Genomic DNA, 18,298 nt, shown 5'->3' with positions numbered 1-18,298 from the left:
GTTTCTCTTTGCTTTTGAATTTCAATATCAAATTTTCTGTTTAGTTCTGGGCTTTTCTTTACAAATATTTGGAAATCTTCTATTTTGTTACATGCCCATACCTTCCCCTGGAAGTATATAGTCAATTGTGATGGATAGGTGATCCTTGGTTGAAGACCCAGTTCTCTTTCTAAATATTGTATTCCAAGCCTTAGCATGGAGACTGCCAGATCCTGTGTAATCCTGATTGGTGCTCCTTGATATCTGAATTGTTTCTTTCTGGCTTCTTGTAATATTTTCTCTTTACCTTGGAAGTTCTTGGATTTGGCAATTACATTCCTGAGGCTTGTCTTTTGAGGATTTAGTGTAGCAGGTAATCTGTTTACACTTTCAATATCCATTTTGCCTTGTTGCAGAATCTCAGGGCAGTTTTCTTGGATAATGTCTTGTAGTATGGTGTCAAGGTTTCTGTTTTTTTCCAGGTTTTCAGGTAGGCCTATGATTCTCAAATTGTGTTTCCAACTGCTATTTTCAAGGTCAACCACGCTCTCAGTGAGATATTTTGTGTTGCATTCTAATCTGTAATTTTTTTGGCTTTTCTTTTTTAATTCTTGCTGTCTTGTGAGAGCATTGGCTTCTACTTGCCCAATTCTAGTTTTTAATGACTGGTTTTCAGCTAAGATCTTTTGGTTTTCTTTTTCAGTTTGATCTATCCTGCTTTTCATGGCTTCCAGCAGGGTCATTTCTGGTCTTCAATTTGCTTACTATTTCATTTGATTTCTGGGCTTCAATTTCCAAGTGGGAGATCCTGTCTTTTAAACTCATTTTCTTTTTGGACTATTTCCAATTTTTCTTATCAGATCTAAAGTCTTCAAGAACTTGTGGCCAATTTCCATTTTTTCCCCCAAAGGTTTGGGTATGTTTAATTGTTGGTCTCTTCTTTAGTCTGGGTTTTTTCTGCATAAAAATTATGAAGGGTCAACATTTTCTTCTTGGGTTTTTGTTTTGTTTGGTTTGGGTTTTTTTGGTATTTGTGGATTTTCGTTCCTGGGAGTTGGTGGCCATTGACTAGTCCTTCCTGGTCAGATATCTAAGTGAGGAATGTGGGTGATCTTTGTATTGGAGTCTGGAGAGGTTTTTGCCCTGAGAATATTTTTCTCCAGTCCTCAAGAGTGTCCAGCTGCTCTTAGGTCCAACCCCCAGGAACTTAAAGGTTGCCTTGCAGAGGTCTGGGTGTGGAGTGCAGGCAAGTCTCTGTATTGAGCACTGGAGAAGATTTTGCCCAGAGGCTATTTTTCTGGTCTTCTGGAGTTTTGCTTTGAACCTCCCCTCTCTGCCCAAGCTCCATGCCCTATCTCCACGCTTCCTCCACCTCCTGGGGTCCCTAGTCTTGCTGTTCTTAGGGGCAGGTTCAGCCCCTGAGTACTTTAAGAGTGCCTGGAAGAGGTCTGGGTGTGGAATGTAGGGAGGTCTCTACATTGAGCACTAGAGAGGTTTTAGCCTGAGGGCTTTTTACAGTTCTATGTGGTGTTGCTGTGAGCTGCCCCCTCTCCCCCATCTCCAGGTTTCCTCAGCCTCCCAGTGTTCTGAGTCTAGTTTTTCTTAGAGGTAAGTCTGTGTTGGATTTAGCCAGCCTCCCTCCTAGAACTTAGAAGTTTGTCCTGTATTCACCTGGACTCTGGAAAGGTAGGTGAAGTGGGGGAGGGGCGATGAGTTCCCCCCTTCGTGATGAAAATTTCGCCCCCTTTTAGCATTGAAATGCCCTAACTTTGCCTACCGTCTGTGCTGTGTCCTACCATGGAACTCCTTCACTCATTTTATTTTTTATTATTTTTTTTTGTCGATTTCTGTCTCCATTGGGTGAAGAGGAGAAAAAGAGCTTTGGCTTCTTCAGTAGCCATTTTGACCAGAAAGTCCTCATTTTCCAATTTTTTGCCTAATAGAGAGAGAGGCTATAAATATTTTTTGTACTAGTCTTTTTCCATATTATCTCCTTGGCTTATAAATCCAGCAGTGGTATGACTGGATCAAAGGGAGGGCAATCTTTTAAAGCCCTTTGGGTATAAAGTTATTTTTTTTTTAGTATTATCTTCTAATTTTTATTTGATCTTTAGTTCTCTAAGAAAATCTATAAAAAGCACTAATTTTATATACCCTTTATATTTATTCCCTAAATTTCTTTTACAAGTCTAAATCAATCAATATAAACAGCATTAGAACTCTTTATTAGTCAGTCAGTAAACAGTAATCAAATACTTACTATGTGCCAGATGCTTTAATGAAGTGCTAGGAATACATAGAAAGGCAGAAATAATGTTTTCCTTTAAGAAGTTTCCATTCTAATGGAGAAAAACATGTCCATATATACCAAACAGAAAGAAGGCATAATTTGCTTCAGCTCCCCAACTATCCAGGTAACCAGGGGAAAACTGTGTGGGGCTGACTTGACCAATCAGACTACAGAATGGCTTGACAAAAATTCCTTTAAGGCACCTGAGAGTAAATGCAACTGGAGGTTCAGAGTTAGTGACCATTTAATAGCCATTCCCTGAGTTATCAGCTAGTTTTGAACTTTTTGGAAACATCCTGCTTAACTGTTATCAACTGGCCTCAAGAAAGTTATTTCTTTATCTTGTTGAAGGTACTCAAGCCTTGTACTCTCTTATCCTCATCCCATTATCTCTCAGAACCAGTTCATTTCCCACCTCCTTTGATTGGAAAACTTAGAAACTACTCTTTGATTTCCCTTTGCAGTGCAGTTCTAGCACTAGATTGTTCTACTTGCCCACCTGCTTAATAAAGATCACTTGACTTTATGGACGTGATATTCTTCAGTTATTTCTCCCTTTAGAGAAAGGGCCTGGGGTCCTTTAGGATTTGTGCTTTAAATGCTGTCCCTTGGATAATAGTCTTATTAGTGACAGAGGGACTTCAGTATTATTGGGTTCCTGCATTAGTTTACCATGGTAATTATAATAGTAAGGTTACCAGCCTTAGATGTGTATGGGATGGTGCTAGAAAAATCTTCCTGAAGAAGGTGATATTTGGACTGTCTTAAAAGAATCCAGGGAAGTTCAGGAGGGAAATCATCGAAGACCCAGGGTGGTGGTCAGGGTTGATGGGGAAGGGGGAGTAGCAAGTGCTGGGGCAGTGATGGAAACCAAGGAGACTGTAAGTAAATGTGGATAGATTGTGGGTTGAATAGAAGTTTAAGAAAATTGAGAAGACAGGTAATGGGACAGGTTATAAAGAATTCTAATTACCCAGCAGGAATTTACATAGGCTCTTGGAGGTAGAATGGAACGCTGAGGATGGTGGAGGAAGGTAGTGACAGATCTTTGCTTTAATGAGTTGAGATTGTTTTGGGGAGAATTATTAGAAGGCAATGCAGTGTTCTTGAGAGGTCTGAATTGGGTGGCTTAGAATATATATAAGAGCTGCTGTAAAGGTAGAATTGATAAGCTATAACAATGTATTAGATACATGGGTTGAGTGAGGGTGAGGAGTTTAAAAATATCAAAGTTTTGAGTCTAGATGAATGTGAGAAGATAATGATGTCATTAACAATAAATAGGGAATTTGAGAAGGGGAGGAAAGCTCAATTTTGAGCATTTAAATTTGAAAAGATTTTCTACATCTAATTTAAGATGTCCAAGTGATAATTGGTGATAAATGAGTATAACTCAGGAGAGATTAGGGTTGTATATATAGACCTGGGAATCAGTTGCTTAGAGATCATGATTGAATTCTTGAGAACTATAATGATATCTCAACTTTTTTCAGGTGAAATAGTATAGAATTGGAAGCGAGCCCCAGAAACGTGGGGGGGTAGGGGTGGGTGGGCTCACAATTATTGGGCATGACATGGACAAAAAAGCAAAAAGGAAGATTAAGAAGAAATACTTGGTCATTTAGGAGGAAAAACAGGAAAGAAGCTCTCATGAAAATTCAACAAGTTTTAATGCTGCAGTTAATTTGAGAGGGATGAGGATTGAGAAAAGGACATTTGACAATTAAGAGATGACTGTTAACTTTAGCAAAAGTGGGTATTATTGACTGATATTGAAAAGGAAACTGCAAAGGTATAGAGATGAATGAGAAAACAGAAAATGAAGTCACTAAGATGATTCCGGGTTGTTGAACAGAGTGCTAATTGCCCATATTCTAGATGATACATAACAATACCAATTAAAGCCCTATCATGCCTTTGAGAAGTGAAGTACACAGAAGTTGACTGTCACAAAGGAAGTGAGGCTGGAAAAAACAAGTAAACAGACGAAAACAGAAATTGAAAAAATATTATGGAACCAGTAATACTCATTACATACATAAACTCAGAAGAAAATAACTCCACATCCTTGACAAGCAAAGCACAGATTTCCCACAAGGTATAATGGAATTCCTGGAAGGAATGAAGCAAGGGTTTAAAAAGAATCACATAGTGGGGCAGCTCAGTTGCTCAGTAGATTGAGAGCCATGTCCTGAGATAGGAGTTCCTTGGTTTAAATTCAGCTTCAGAAACTGTGACCCTGGGCAAATCACTTGACCCCCATTGCCATTCTTCTACCTTAGAACCAATACACAGTATTGATTCTAAAAGAGATGGTAAGGGTTTAAAAAAAAAAAAGATCAATTACACTACGAGATAAGCATTGTATATTTGAATAAAGTTGAAAAAAAATTCAGAGGAGTTATTATAATTTATCCAAAACAACATGGTAAAAAGGTCAATGTGTAGATCCCATTTTCAAGAACTTGTGAATGAAAAGTGCCCAGACCCATTAGATTCAGAATGCAAAGTAATACTAAAACTTCTACTAAAAGAGCACAACTAGGTCCCCTACTATTACAGGGTTTTTTTTTTGTTTGTTTGTTTGTTTGTTTCTCTGTTTAATTTGAATTTCTTTTCCTTCAAGTATTACGTTTGGTACATGTTATTTATTGATATTACTCATTACCTGTGGTGCTTTTGAGACTTATGTCTTTTTTTATTTCTTATTAGCAATTCTCTTTACTATCCTTTCCATCTGCTTTTCTGAGTTAATTGATGCATTATGAATTTTCCTATGACCTTTCATTTTAATTCTATGTGAATCTTTGTCCTTCCCTTTTCTCCATGTTTGTGTTCTACATGTATTGTCTTATTTCTTGTTCATCTATTGTCTCCTGTTCATCTTTAAAATTAGCAAAGAGAATAAAATCATAGCCACTTTTAGTATCTGTATTTTTTATTCCCTCTATGATCCTTGAAGGCAGTAACATTCTGAAGGGAAATTTGTTTCTTCTATTAAAATAAAAAAAAATTCATTTTAATGTAATTTCAAGTTGCTCAAATGTAATTAGCTCCCTAGGTTTCTTTAGATGTCTTGGCATTTCAAAATTTTTATTCACTTCTAGTCTTTTCATCAGAAACACCTTTAAGTTTTCTGTTAAAGGCATATTTTTTTTCTCCTCTAAAGTATACTGTTTCACAGGGTAGGTTGTGCTTTATTTTCTTTTTAGAAGAGTGTATTCTAAGATTTTCTTTTATTTTTAGTAGCATAGTTTTATTTGAGCCTAACTTTTTGAACTTCTTTCTTTCTAGTTCATTGCCATTCCCTGTCCCTCCACCCCAATCCCCTGCAACTTAGAAATTCTGGAATTATACTATGACATTTATGGGTGTTTTCCATTTGGGATTCTTTTAGGAAGTGATAGCCTGATTCTTTTTATGTCTCTTTTGAGGTCTTGGAATTTGAGATCAGCAAAATTGTTCTAGTTTCCCAAAAGCAATTCTACCTACTTTCTTACTCAATTTTCTTTTGGATCATTGTCTAGCTGAAATATCTGTGTAGGACATATGTACTGATAGACTAGAATAATGAGATCATATTCTAGAATAGCAATAGGCAAATGATAGCCAGAAGGCCTAATTAAGCTTGCTGCATATGTTTTTGTATCACTTGTAAAAAACTCACGGGTTTGTACAAAAGCAAGCAGCCCAGTCATAGTTTGCTTAACTCTGCTCTAGACAGGTGTTTTTCAAAGTTTTGCCTGAATATCCCTTTTGAGTCTGGAAACAATTTATAAATCCATGAGAATAGAACTAGTTTCGTAATAATATTAGGATATTTACATTTTAGTTTGTTAAGTAGCACTTGGGTGGTATGGAGGATAGACTGCCTGGTGTGGTATCAGAAACTCATCTTTCTGAGTTCAAATCTGGTCTCAGCTTCTTACTAACTGTATGACTCTGGGCAAGTAATTTAACCCTGTTTGCCTCAGTTTCCTCATCTGTCAAATGAGCTGGAGAAGGAAATTGCAAACTCCTTGACTATCTTTGCCCCAAAAAGCCCAAATGAGGTCACAAAGAGTTGGACGTGACTGAAATAACTAAATGGCAGCAACAAAAATTAATTAACATAATACATATAAACAAAAACTCAGATCTTTTAAAGAATGTAAAGTGGTCTTGAAACCACAAAGTTTGAGAACTATTGCTTTAATCTAAACAGCATTTTTCCTTTTGTATTTTCTTCTATAAGTGTATTAGCACAGTGTTATCTACAAACTGCAGCTTCTGGAAAACATTATTATGCATAAGGTTCCCTTATTTCATATAAATTGTGCAGAAGTGAAAACTTTTAGCGAGCATTTCTTTCCATTTTTTCACTGCCTTAATATTCAGAGGAATATAAAGCCATGGTTTTTTGTCCTTTTTTTTTTAATTTTATAGTATTTTATTTGATCATTTCCATGCATTATTCATTAAAGACAAAGATCATTTTCTTTTCCTCCCCCCCACCCCCTGTAGCCGATGCGTGATTCCACTGGGTATCACATGTGTTCTTGATTCGAACCCATTGCCATGTTGTTAATATTTGCATTAGAGTGTTCATTTAGAGTCTCTCCTCTGTCATGTCCCCTCAACCGCTGTAGTCAGGCAGTTGCTTTTCCTCGGTGTTTCTACTCCCACAGTTTGTCCTCTGCTTATGGATAGTGTTTTTTCTCCTAGATCCCTGCAGATTGTTCAGGGACATTACACCACCACTAATGGAGAAGTCCATTACGTTCAATTATACCACAGCGTGTTTATCTCTGTGTACAATGTTCTCCTGGTTCTGCTCCTCTCGCTCTGCATCACTTCCTGGAGGTCGTTCCAGTCTCCATGGAATTCCTCCAGTTTATTATTCCTTTTTGCACAATAATATTCCATCACCAACATATACCACAATTTGTTCAGCCATTCCCCAATTGATGGGCATCCCCTCGTTTTCCAATTTTTGGCCACCACAAAGAGCGCAGCTATGAATATTTTTGTACAAGTCTTTTTGTCCATTATCTCTTTGGGGTACAGACCCAGCAGTGCTATGGCTGGATCAAAGGGCAGACAGTCTTTTATCGCCCTTTGGGCATAGTTCCAAATTGCCCTCCAGAATGGCTGGATCAGTTCACAACTCCACCAGCAATGAATTAATGTCCCTACTTTGCCACATCCCCTCCAGCATTCATTACTTTCCATAACTGTCATGTTAGCCAATCTGCTAGGTGTGAGGTGATACCTCAGAGTTGTTTTGATTTAAATCTTTCTGATTATCAGAGATTTAGAACACTTCTTCATGTGCTTATTAATAGTTTTGATTTCTTTATCTGAAAACTGCCTATCCATGTCCCTTGCCCATTTATCAATTGGGGAGTGGCTTGATTTTTTGTACAATTGATTTAGCTCTTTATAAATTTGAGTAATTAAACCTTTGTCAGAGGTTTTTATGAAGATTTTTTCCCAATTTGTTGTTTTCCTTCTGATTTTAGTTACATTGGTTTTGTTTGTACAAAAGCCTTTTAATTTGATGTAGTCGAAATTATTTATTTTACATTTTGTTATTCTTTCTATGTCTTGCTTGGTTTTAAAGTCTTTCCCCTCCCAAAGGTCTGACATGTATACTATTTTGTGTTTACCCAATTTACTTATGGTTTCCTTCTTTATGTTTAAGTCTTTCACCCATTTTGAATTTATCTTGGTGTAGGGTGTCAGGTGTTGATCAATTCCTAATCTCTCCCACACTGTCTTCCAATTTTCCCAGCAGTTTTTATCGAATAGTGGATTTTTGTGCCAAAACCTGGGATCTTTGGGTTTATCGTATACTGTCTTGCTGAGGTCGCTTGCCCCCAAGCTATTCCACTGATCCTCCTTTCTGTCTCTTAGCCAGTACCAAATTGTTTTGATGACTGCTGCTTTGTAATATAGTTTGAGGTCTGGGACTGCAAGACCCCCCTCATTTATGTTTTTTTTTCATTATTTCCCTGAATATCCTTGATTTTTTGTTATTCCAAATGAACTTTGTTATGGTTTTTTCTAAATCAGTAAAGAAATTTTTGGGGAGTTCAATGGGTATGGCACTAAATAGATAGATGAGTTTGGGTAGGATGGTCATTTTTATTATATTGGCTTGTCCTATCCATGAGCAGTTAATGTTTTTCCAATTGCTCAAGTCTAGTTTTAGTTGTGTGGAGAGTGTTTTGTAGTTATGTTCATATAGTTCCTGTGTTTGTCTCGGGAGATAGATTCCTAGGTATTTTATTTTGTCTAAGGTGATTTTGAATGGGATTTCTCTTTCTAGTTCTTGCTGCTGAGCTGTGTTGGAGATAAATAGAAAAGCTGATGACTTGTGTGGGTTTATTTTGTATCCTGCAACTTTGCTAAAATTGTTGATTATTTCAATTAGCTTTTTGGTTGAGTCTCTAGGATTCTTTAAGTAGACCATCATGTCATCTACAAAGAGTGATAACTTGGTCTCCTCCTTGCCTATTTTGATGCCTTCAATTTCTTTTTCTTCTCTAATTGCTACTGCTAGTGTTTCTAGTACAATGTCAAATAGTAGAGGTGATAATGGGCATCCTTGTTTCACTCCTGATCTTATTGGGAATGCATCTAGTTTATCCCCATTGCAGATGATATTAGCTGATGGTTTTAGATAGATACTGTTTATTATTTTTAGGAACGACCCTTCTATTCCTATGCTTTCTAGTGTTTTTAATAGGAATGGGTGTTGTATTTTATCAAAGGCTTTTTCTGCGTCTATTGAGATAATCATGTGGTTCTTGTTGGTTTGCTTGTTGATGTGGTCAATTATGTGAATGGTTTTCCTAATATTGAACCAGCCCTGCATCCCTGGTATAAATCCTACTTGATCATGATGGATGACCCTTCTGATCACTTGCTGGAGTCTTTTTGCTAGTATCCTATCTAAGATTTTTGCATCTATATTCATTAGGGAGATTGGTGTATAGTTTTCTTTCTCTGTTTTTGACCTGCCTGGTTTTGGAATCAGTACCATGTTTGTGTCATAAAAGGAGTTTGGTAGAACTCCTTCTTTGCTTATTATGTCAAATAGTTTGTATAGTATTGGGATTAACTGTTCTCTGAATGTTTGATAGAATTCACTGGTGAATCCATCGGGCCCTGGGGATTTTTTCTTAGGAAGTTCTTTGATGGCCTGTTGGATTTCATTTTCTGATATGGGATTACTTAAGAATTCTATTTCTTCTTCTGTTAGTCTAGGCAGTTTGTATTTTTGTATATATTCGTCCATATCACTTAAATTGGTATATTTATTGCCATATAATTGGGCAAAGTAATTTCTAATGATTGCCTTAATTTCATCTTCATCAGAGGTGATGTCCCCCTTTTCATCTTTGATGCTGTTAATTTGCTTTTCTTCCTTCCTTTTTAAAATTAGATTGACCAGTACTTTTGTCTATTTTGTTTGTTTTTTCAAAGTACCAGCTTCTTGTCTTATTTATTAAATCCATAGTTCTATCATTTTTGATTTTATTAATTTCTCCCTTAATTTTTAGGATTTCTAGTTTGGTTTTCTGCTGGGGGGTTTTAATTTGGTCACTTTTGAGTTTTTTAATTTGCATTTCCAATTGATTGATCCCTGCTCTCCCTAGTTTGTTAATATATGCACTCAGGGATATGAATTTACCTCTTAATTACCGCTTTGGCTGCATCCCAAAAGGTTTGAAAGGATGTCTCGCCATTGTCATTTTCCTCGATGAAATTATTAATTGTTTCTATGATTTCTTCTCTAACAGTGATTATGGAGTATCATTTTGTTTAGTTTCTAATTAGTTTTTGATTTGGTTTTCCATGTACCATTACTGATCATTATTTTTATTGCCTTGTGGTCTGAAAAGGCTGCATTTATTATTTCTGCTTTTCTGCATTTGTGTGCCATGTTTCTGTGACCTAATGTATGGTCAATCTTTGTGAATGTGCCATGTGGTGCTGAGAAGAAGGTGTATTCCTTTTTATCCCTATTTATTTTTCTCCATATGTCTATTAATTCTAATTTTTCTAAGATTTCATTCACTTCTTTTACCTCTTTCTTATTTATTTTTTGATTTGATTTATCTAAATTTGATAATGGTTGGTTCAAGTCTCCCACTAATATGATTTTACTGTCTATTTCTTCCTTCAATTCTCCTAGTTTCTCCATTAGAAATTTGGGTGCTATATTATTTGGTGCATACATGTTGATTAGTGATATTTCCTCATTATCTAAAGTCCCTTTTAACAAAATATAATTACCTTCCCTATCCCTTTTGATCAGGTCTATTTTTGCTTTGGCTTTATCAGGTATCATGATTACCACTCCTGCCTTCTTTCTGTCAGTTGAGGCCCAGAAGGTCTTACTCCATCCTTTAATTCTGACCTTGTGGGTGTCTACCCGCCTCATGTGTGTTTCTTGGAGACAACATATGGTAGGGTTTTGGATTCTAATCCATTCTGCTATTCATCTACGTTTTATGGGTGACTTCATCCCATTCACGTTCAACGTTATGACTGTCACTTGTGGACTCCCTGGCATTTTGATATCCTTCCCTAATTCTAACCTTTCTTCTTCTGCTCTACCTTTTAGTCCAGTGATTTACTTTAAATCAGTCCCCCTTGTATTTCCCTTTCTACCCCCCTCCTTTCTTATTCCCTCCCTTATTTTCCCCTGTAGTCTTTTTAAAATTTCCCCCCCACCCTCTCCCTCCCTTGTACTGCTTCCCTCCCCACCAGTCTGTTTTTTACCCTTCTACTCCCCTATAGGGTGCAAATCTATTCTCTTCCCCAATGGATTGGATTGTTCTTCCCTCTTTGGGTCAGTTTCAAAGTACGTAAGAGTTGAGTATTTCCTATCTCCAACCTCTTTACCCTTCCAGTGTATCGATGTTCTCCCCCCTCCCGCCATGAGCTTCTTTGTGACATATAAATTTACCCCCATTTGTTTCTTTTCCCGTTTCTTTTAGTCATAACCTCTTTTCTTTTTTAGCTTTAGTCATGTGTATATATATACATACACATGTATATGTATTTATGCATGCATATATCTATATACCTATTTATGTCTTGTCCTTTCATCCTATACAGTTTGTCACTGTTCCCTCTGAGTGTAGTTCTTCTAGCTGCTTAGGTGATAGCAACAGTTTTTAAGAGTTGCCAATGACCTCTTTTCTTATAGGGATACATATCATTTTAACTTATTGAGTCTCTTAAAAAAACTTTTGTTGTTGTTTTTCCCCTCTTTTTTAATTACCTTTTGATGATTCTCTTGAGTTCTGTGGTTGGACTTCAAATTTTCTGTTCAGGTCTGGTCTTTTATTTATGAATGCTTCGAACTCTTCTGTTGTGTTAAATGGCCATACTTTCCCTAGTAAGAATATAGTCAGTTTTGATGGGTATTTTATTCTTGGCTGTAGGCCTAGTTCCCTTGCTTTCTGGAATATCATATTCCATGCCTTTCGGTCCTTCAGTGTGGATGCAGACAGATCCTGTGTTATCCTCACCGTGTTTCCATGGTATCTGAATGGCTTCTTTTTGGCAGCTTGTAATACCTGTTCTTTCATCTGATTGTTTTTGAATTTGGCTATAACTTTTCTTGGTGCTGTCTGTTGGGGCTTAAATACAGGGGGTGATATGTGGATTCTTTCAATCTCCACTTTCCCCTCTTGTTCTAGGATCTCGGGACAGTTTTCCTGGATAATTTCCTCTAGTATTATGTCCAGGCTTTATCTTTTGTCGTGGTCTTCTGGTAGTCCAATTATTCTGAAATTGTCTCTTCTTGAACGATTTTCTAAATCGTCTGTTTTGTGAATGAGCTGCTTCACATTTTCCTCAATTTTTTCATTCTTTTGGTTTTGTTTTATAGTGTCCTGCTGCCTTGTGAGGTCACTTGTTTCTAGTTGTTTTACTCTGGTTCTTAAAGATTGGATTTAATCTCTGGCTTTTTGGTCGTCTTTTTCCTTCTGGTCTGATTTTCTTTGAAGATTGTCTTTCATCCTCTTTATCTCGCCTTTCATCTCCTTTGCCTCATTTTCCAGCTGGATGATTTTGGCTTTCAGGACACTATTTTCTTGTTTTAGTTCAAGTGCCTCTGTTTCCAGATGACTTATCTTAATTTTTAAGATCTTTTCCCAATTGTCTTCAGCCTCTCTTAGTTGTGTTTTGAGTTCTTCCACAGCCTGTATCCAATTCGCTGGGATTTCTGGTTTATCATTTGCTGATCTCTCCCCCTCTGTTCCATTTGGTGAGTAGTAACTGTCTATTGTAGTTTCTTTTTTCTGTTTCTGTTGTTTGTTCAAATTCACCCCTTCTTTCCTCCCCGTATTTGTCTGTGCTCTTGTTCCTCTCATTTTTTTGTTTTTTGGGGACTTCTATCAGTCTTCCCTCTTGGAGCTTTAACAGAGGATCTCTTGGTGTAATCTCTGGGGGAGGGCTGTTGGGCGTTTGAGCTTTCCTGTCCTCTGGAGGCTTTTGATTGGCTTAAAGTCCAGCAGTCAATGAGGATGGATGGGGAGCCTGGGCTTCCCTGTGTTCTGGAGACTTTTGATGGGATTGAGTTCAGCTTAGTTGGGCTGGGTTTACTCTGAGTTTTAAACTTCCTGGACGGCTGGAGCAGATATGGAGGATCTCCAAAGCTCTGGCCAGGCTGCCAGGTCTATGCTCCTTCTAGGCTGCCATCTTGACTTCGCCTCTAGGTTTCTGTTTTTTCAGAAGACCCTGCTCTCTAAGGGGGGAGATGAGTGGCCTCTCTGGGCTCTGAGGGCTCCTGATGGGATTAGGTTCAGCTGGTTATTTCAGAAGACCCTGCTCTCTAAGGGGGTAGGGGTCATGGCTTGCCTGGGCTCTGAGGGCTCCTGGTGGGATTAGGTTCAGGTGGTGTGGGCCAAATGATCCCCGAGCCAAAAAAAGGAAGGAAAAAAAAAGCAGCAACCTCCTCTTCCACAGTCTGTGTTGAGTGCCCGGAAACTGCCCCGGGTTACTTTCAAGGTAAGCTCTTTGGAGCAACCCCTTTGCCAGCCCTGAGTTTTCTGTCCTTTCAGTAGCTCTGAGGGCTCCTGATGGGATTGGGTTCAGCTGGTTCCCTAAAGCTGGGACCTCCCTTGAGACTCAGATGGAAGGACCCAGCCGTGGGGATACAGGCTTCCCCCTTCTCTCTATGTTTCCCTGCCATCTGTGTTGGGCACCCCGGAGACTGGCTCAGGTTGCTTTCAAGGTGAGTCCTCAGAGCCCTGAGGTTCCCGCTGCTGCTGTGGGCTCAGCACTCTGGGTTGGGGGGGATGGGTCCTGGGACCTTCTTTCTGTCTACCCCTTAGATCTGAGTGATCTAGGGTTCTGGCTTTTGGGGTGTGGTACCTTTTGATCCAGGTCCAGGAGGAGGTTTCCCCAGGTCTATCCTGTTGTTCAGCTTGAATTTCGGTGGCCTAGGAGCACTCTGTTTGCAATCGGTAAGGAAGGGTTTCCGAGGTCTGAACTTTCGCTGCTTCTATGCCGCCATCTTGACCGGAAGTTGTTTTTTGCCCTTTTTAAGGAACTATGTTAGTGTATTTTTCTACTCAGATGCTTGTATGTCATCAACAAATAAGTAAACATTTAGATTTTGTATTATTTGTACTTTTTAGTCAGTTACATAGCTTTAAGTATGAAGGTTATAATAGAATATCATTTGTAAAAACCAATATTTATATTTTCATTATTTTCTTCTAAACACCTCAGTATGTTTATATATATAGATGATCCTTAAAGATTTGGTAGAGATAAAAAAAAGTAGGTTTTTAATTGCCAGTAATGTGCTCTTGATTGTTCTTTATCATTTATAATGTTATCCTTGTTTTTTTTCAGTATTTTTTAAAAAGAATTGATCATAATGATATTTGATGTATGATTCTTTTTGTGTTAACCTTTTAGCATATAACCTTAGCCTCTAACTAGAATCTTATTAATCATGAGCCTTTATTAATAAGTGTTCATACTAGATTATTACATATATTGTAAATTATTCTAATTATAGATGTGTTCTATTGGTGTACACTAGAATCTCTTAACTTTATCTCTTGTTTATCTACTGATTTGGTGATCTCTGATGTCTTCTCTATTTTGCAGTACATTTTCAATAAATTTTTTCTCAAATTACATGTAAATAAAACATTTTAAAATTTGTGGTTTTAAAATATTTTTTCAAGTTTAAGATTCTTTCCTTTCCCCTCTTTATCCCCTTCTTGAAAGGAGAAGTCATTTCCTATAGATTATACATGTACAGTCATGCAAAATGTTTCCATATTAGCCAGGTCAATGGTAGTGCATTCTTGTCATCTATACTCCTTCTCATTTGATTTTTTTCCAGGCTAGTTTATCCTCCTTTCTCCTAACATTACGAGTTCCCAGTATTATTCCTTTTCAACACTATTACATTGATCAGGAAATTAATGATCATCAAGTATTTGAAAATAATATATTTATGTTCTTTTTTGTATTATAGTAGCCTTATAACATATTTTACTATGTTGAGTTCTATTTTTTAGCTCCAAATTTAGTCATGTAATTTCTGTTACAGTTTATCTTTCCATAGATCCTTATAGCATCTGGCAGCTGCTCATAAAGATGACAACATGTACACTCATTCATCTCAATCTTGTGAACATGATGAATCCTTGGTTTATTTCTAAAATTGAGGAGTGAGCTATGGGGACAAGCTTTTAACAATCTGATTTTAGCATTTCATCAATGTGAATCATTCATTTTCATGTGCTGTCTCAGATTAATAGATATATCTTTATCTCATTCAGAACCAATGTGTAATTTCTATCAATAATATATATTTAGAAAATTATTATCTAAAATTGTAGAAGCTGAATTGTTTTGGACTATTGCCTCTCAGTGGGTTACATTTTATTTCCTTTATGGTCTCAGTAATCCCTGTATTATTTTCATATGAGTTTCAGCATCTTTTCCAGATCATTTGTTGTCTGGCACTTGATAGAGAGAAAAGGACCATGAATAAGAGTATTGGAGTAGTATTAGTAGTAGTCTTTGTCATTAAGTGAGGTATCCTGTGTTTGTTAAGGCTGAGCATAGAACTGGAGAGGTACAGGTTATTGAAGATAACCTTTTGTAGGATGCAGGTGTAAAGCACCAGTAGAAAGGTTGAAAGAACTGATCTTACTTGATGACATTTATCAAAGGAAGTTAAAGTATCATATAATATCTAGAGTTACATTTGGAAAAGTTCCATCCCAGTTTTTGTTACACCTGTTTTGGTTCAACCTAAAAAAAAAGCTGAGAAAAAGCTACTAAATACAATTAATGGTGGAATTGTAGAGGGGAAAAATAGCTTTGCTCATTTTAGGCTCTATCTCTTTCTTAAAAGGTTGAGATAGGGGGCAGCTGGGTGGCTCAGTGGATTGAGAGTCAGACCTAGAGATGGGAGGTCCTAGGTTCAAGTCTGACCTCAGACACTTCCCAGCTGTGTGACCCTGGGCAAGTCACTTAACCCCCATTGCCTAGCCCTTACCACTCTTCTGCCTTGGAGCCAATACACAGTATTAACTCCAAGATGGAAGGTAAGGGTTTTAAAAAAAAAAAAGGTTGAGATAAAAAAGGTGTGATCCTTTTAGACTGTGTCTTTTTAGATGGTTTGAAGAACATGACAAACATATGATTTACCTACATTTTTCAGCCCATTATACCCAACAGTTACTGCAACTTACCCTAATTAAGTGTTGGTAATATAAGTAATATAAGAATTATATTCTAAAATAGTTGTATGAATTGATTTATATATTTTATGATGCTTGTTTTATTTCTCTAGGGTCAGATTTATTTTGGTATGAACTCATAGTTGGTTTTATGATGAGAAATGGAATTTGATATATATATAAACTTTGTTTCATAAACAGTGTTATAGAAATACATTAAATATCTCGAAATTTATTCCTAATAAATAGTCTTGCCTATTTATTTGGTTGAATCTTTCAGACTTGGTGGAATACAAAGTATTAATTTATAGTAATTCTTAATGCTCATTTTCTTTATTTCATAACATCAAATTGTTAAACAGTTTCCCAAAGCATACATGTATTTATCTCGGTTTTGGCCAAAGTAACATGTAATTTGTATCAGATAATACTTTAATCTTTTATTTTACTCAAAGGTCGTGCTGGACGTGTTTCTAAAGGGTACTGTTATAGACTGATCCACAAGGACTTTTGGATAAATTGTATCCCAGATCATGTAGTTCCTGAGATGCTGGTAAGAATTTCATTTTTTGTCTCAAAATTATTTTTTCAGTGACAATTTTCATTAACAGTCAGAAAAAAATCATATTTTATCACAATGAAGTACATGAACAAATTTTAATTTGGAAATTAGGAAAATTCTTCATCTGTGAGATGATACATTTTTATGCTTTTTAAAAATTGGGTAATTATAAGATTGGAAATTCAATCCTTTCATTTTTTTTGGTTTCTTGTTTTATGACACAAAATCCTGGAATCTCTACCAATTATCCTAAAAAATTGAAAATTATTTGGAAGGAAATATTGATTGCTTTTGTGTTCCCTTTCTGATCATGTTTATATTCCTAAAGGTATTGCTCTTTTTTCAAATCATTCTCTTAAATTTGCACAATGAAAGGACCAATCTGTCTTCCTTTCCATTTGGTATCTTAAGAACATGTTTTTCTTTTGTAACCAGCAACTACAGAAATTTATTAGACAATTTAATAGTGCATTGATGCTGTCATCAAACACTTTAAAGAGCTCCCTTATTTTTGGATATTTGAGAGCAACCTTTTAACGACAGTAGTATTGACATGTATTTTTCAGGGTCAGTTAGGTAGTGCAGTAGAGAGTACCAGGTCTGGATTCAAATTTTGCCTCAAATACTCCTAACTGTGTTACTCTGGGCAAGTCATTTAACCCTAATTGCTATAGTCCTCTTACTCTTCTGTCTTACTAAGACAAGTATTTTTTTTTAATTCTATATTTATCTAGATTCTATAAACATTGCATCAGATACCTGAATTATACTCCTTTGTACCCTGCAGAAATGCCTCTCCCATGTTTTCATTTAAACTCATCTCCATTGTAGGGTTAATGAAAATAAAGGAATCACTTTACAGATTCTAAAGTACTAATGAAAGGTGAACCATTATCGACACTGGTACTTAAGGACCTGGGATTGTGTTGATTCTAGTCCACTTTTCCCTGACACACGTTACTGTCTGTGTATACTTAGTGTAGTTCCTATAACTGAAAAAGTCATTGCCCTAGAATATCTTTATTGGTAGGGGCAAAGTGTATGATCAGACAGAAATAGAGGGGATCACGGAAGATAAAATTAACAATTTTTACTTACTTTCTCACAAAAACCCAGTGCAATTAAAATGAGAAAAGAAAAATGTAAATGGGAAAAAAAGTTTTTCAGCAAATTTTTCTGATAAAGGTTTCGTACACTAGACATTGATTGAAATTTATAAGAATGAAAACCATTTCCAGTAGATTCTGGTCAAAGGATTGGAAATAAGTTTTATTTCCCCTATTTACAATGATTTATTTTCTCTGTCTTTAATTCTCCTCCCCCTGATGAACAAAAAATAAAAGCAAAGTCCTCATGAGAAATATGCATAGTCAAACATAAGAAATTTCTCTATGCCCAGAAATATATATTGTCTCATTCTACATTTTGATTGTTTCACCTCTTTGTCAGAGGTTAGAAAGCTTGCTTCATCTTTGGTCCTCTGTAATTGTGATTTATCATTGCATTGAAAAGATTTATAAAGTTTTTTTTAAGTTATTTTTCTTTCTACTTTGTTGTTTTTATTGTATAAATTATTCTTGTAGTTCTCTTTATGTCTTTTAACTAAGTTTTCATATAAGTCTTCCCAGATTTCTCTAAAACTCAATTCCTCATTTCTTATGGTATAATTATATATATATATATAATGTTCTTACACTACAATTACAGTAGCTATTGATTGAGAAAGAGGGGTGAATATATATGTGTGTGTAT

The 18,298-nt window shown here is 36.4% G+C and overlaps 1 protein-coding gene across 1 annotated transcript in view; it reads left to right on the top strand.

Moving 5' to 3' along the window:
* TDRD9 (tudor domain containing 9) overlaps positions 1-18,298 on the top strand; it is a 236,276-nt gene that overhangs the window by 156,521 nt on the left and 61,457 nt on the right. Inside the window, exon 14 of the mRNA XM_007473479.3 lies at positions 16,440-16,537. Within this exon, the coding sequence (XP_007473541.2) occupies positions 16,440-16,537 (98 nt within the window). The remainder of the gene's footprint in view (positions 1-16,439; positions 16,538-18,298) is intronic.

The sequence above is a fragment of the Monodelphis domestica genome, chromosome 1, assembly GCF_027887165.1.
Source record: "Monodelphis domestica isolate mMonDom1 chromosome 1, mMonDom1.pri, whole genome shotgun sequence".
NCBI lineage: Eukaryota > Metazoa > Chordata > Mammalia > Didelphimorphia > Didelphidae > Monodelphis > Monodelphis domestica.
This window is presented reverse-complemented; position numbering and strand designations above follow the sequence as displayed.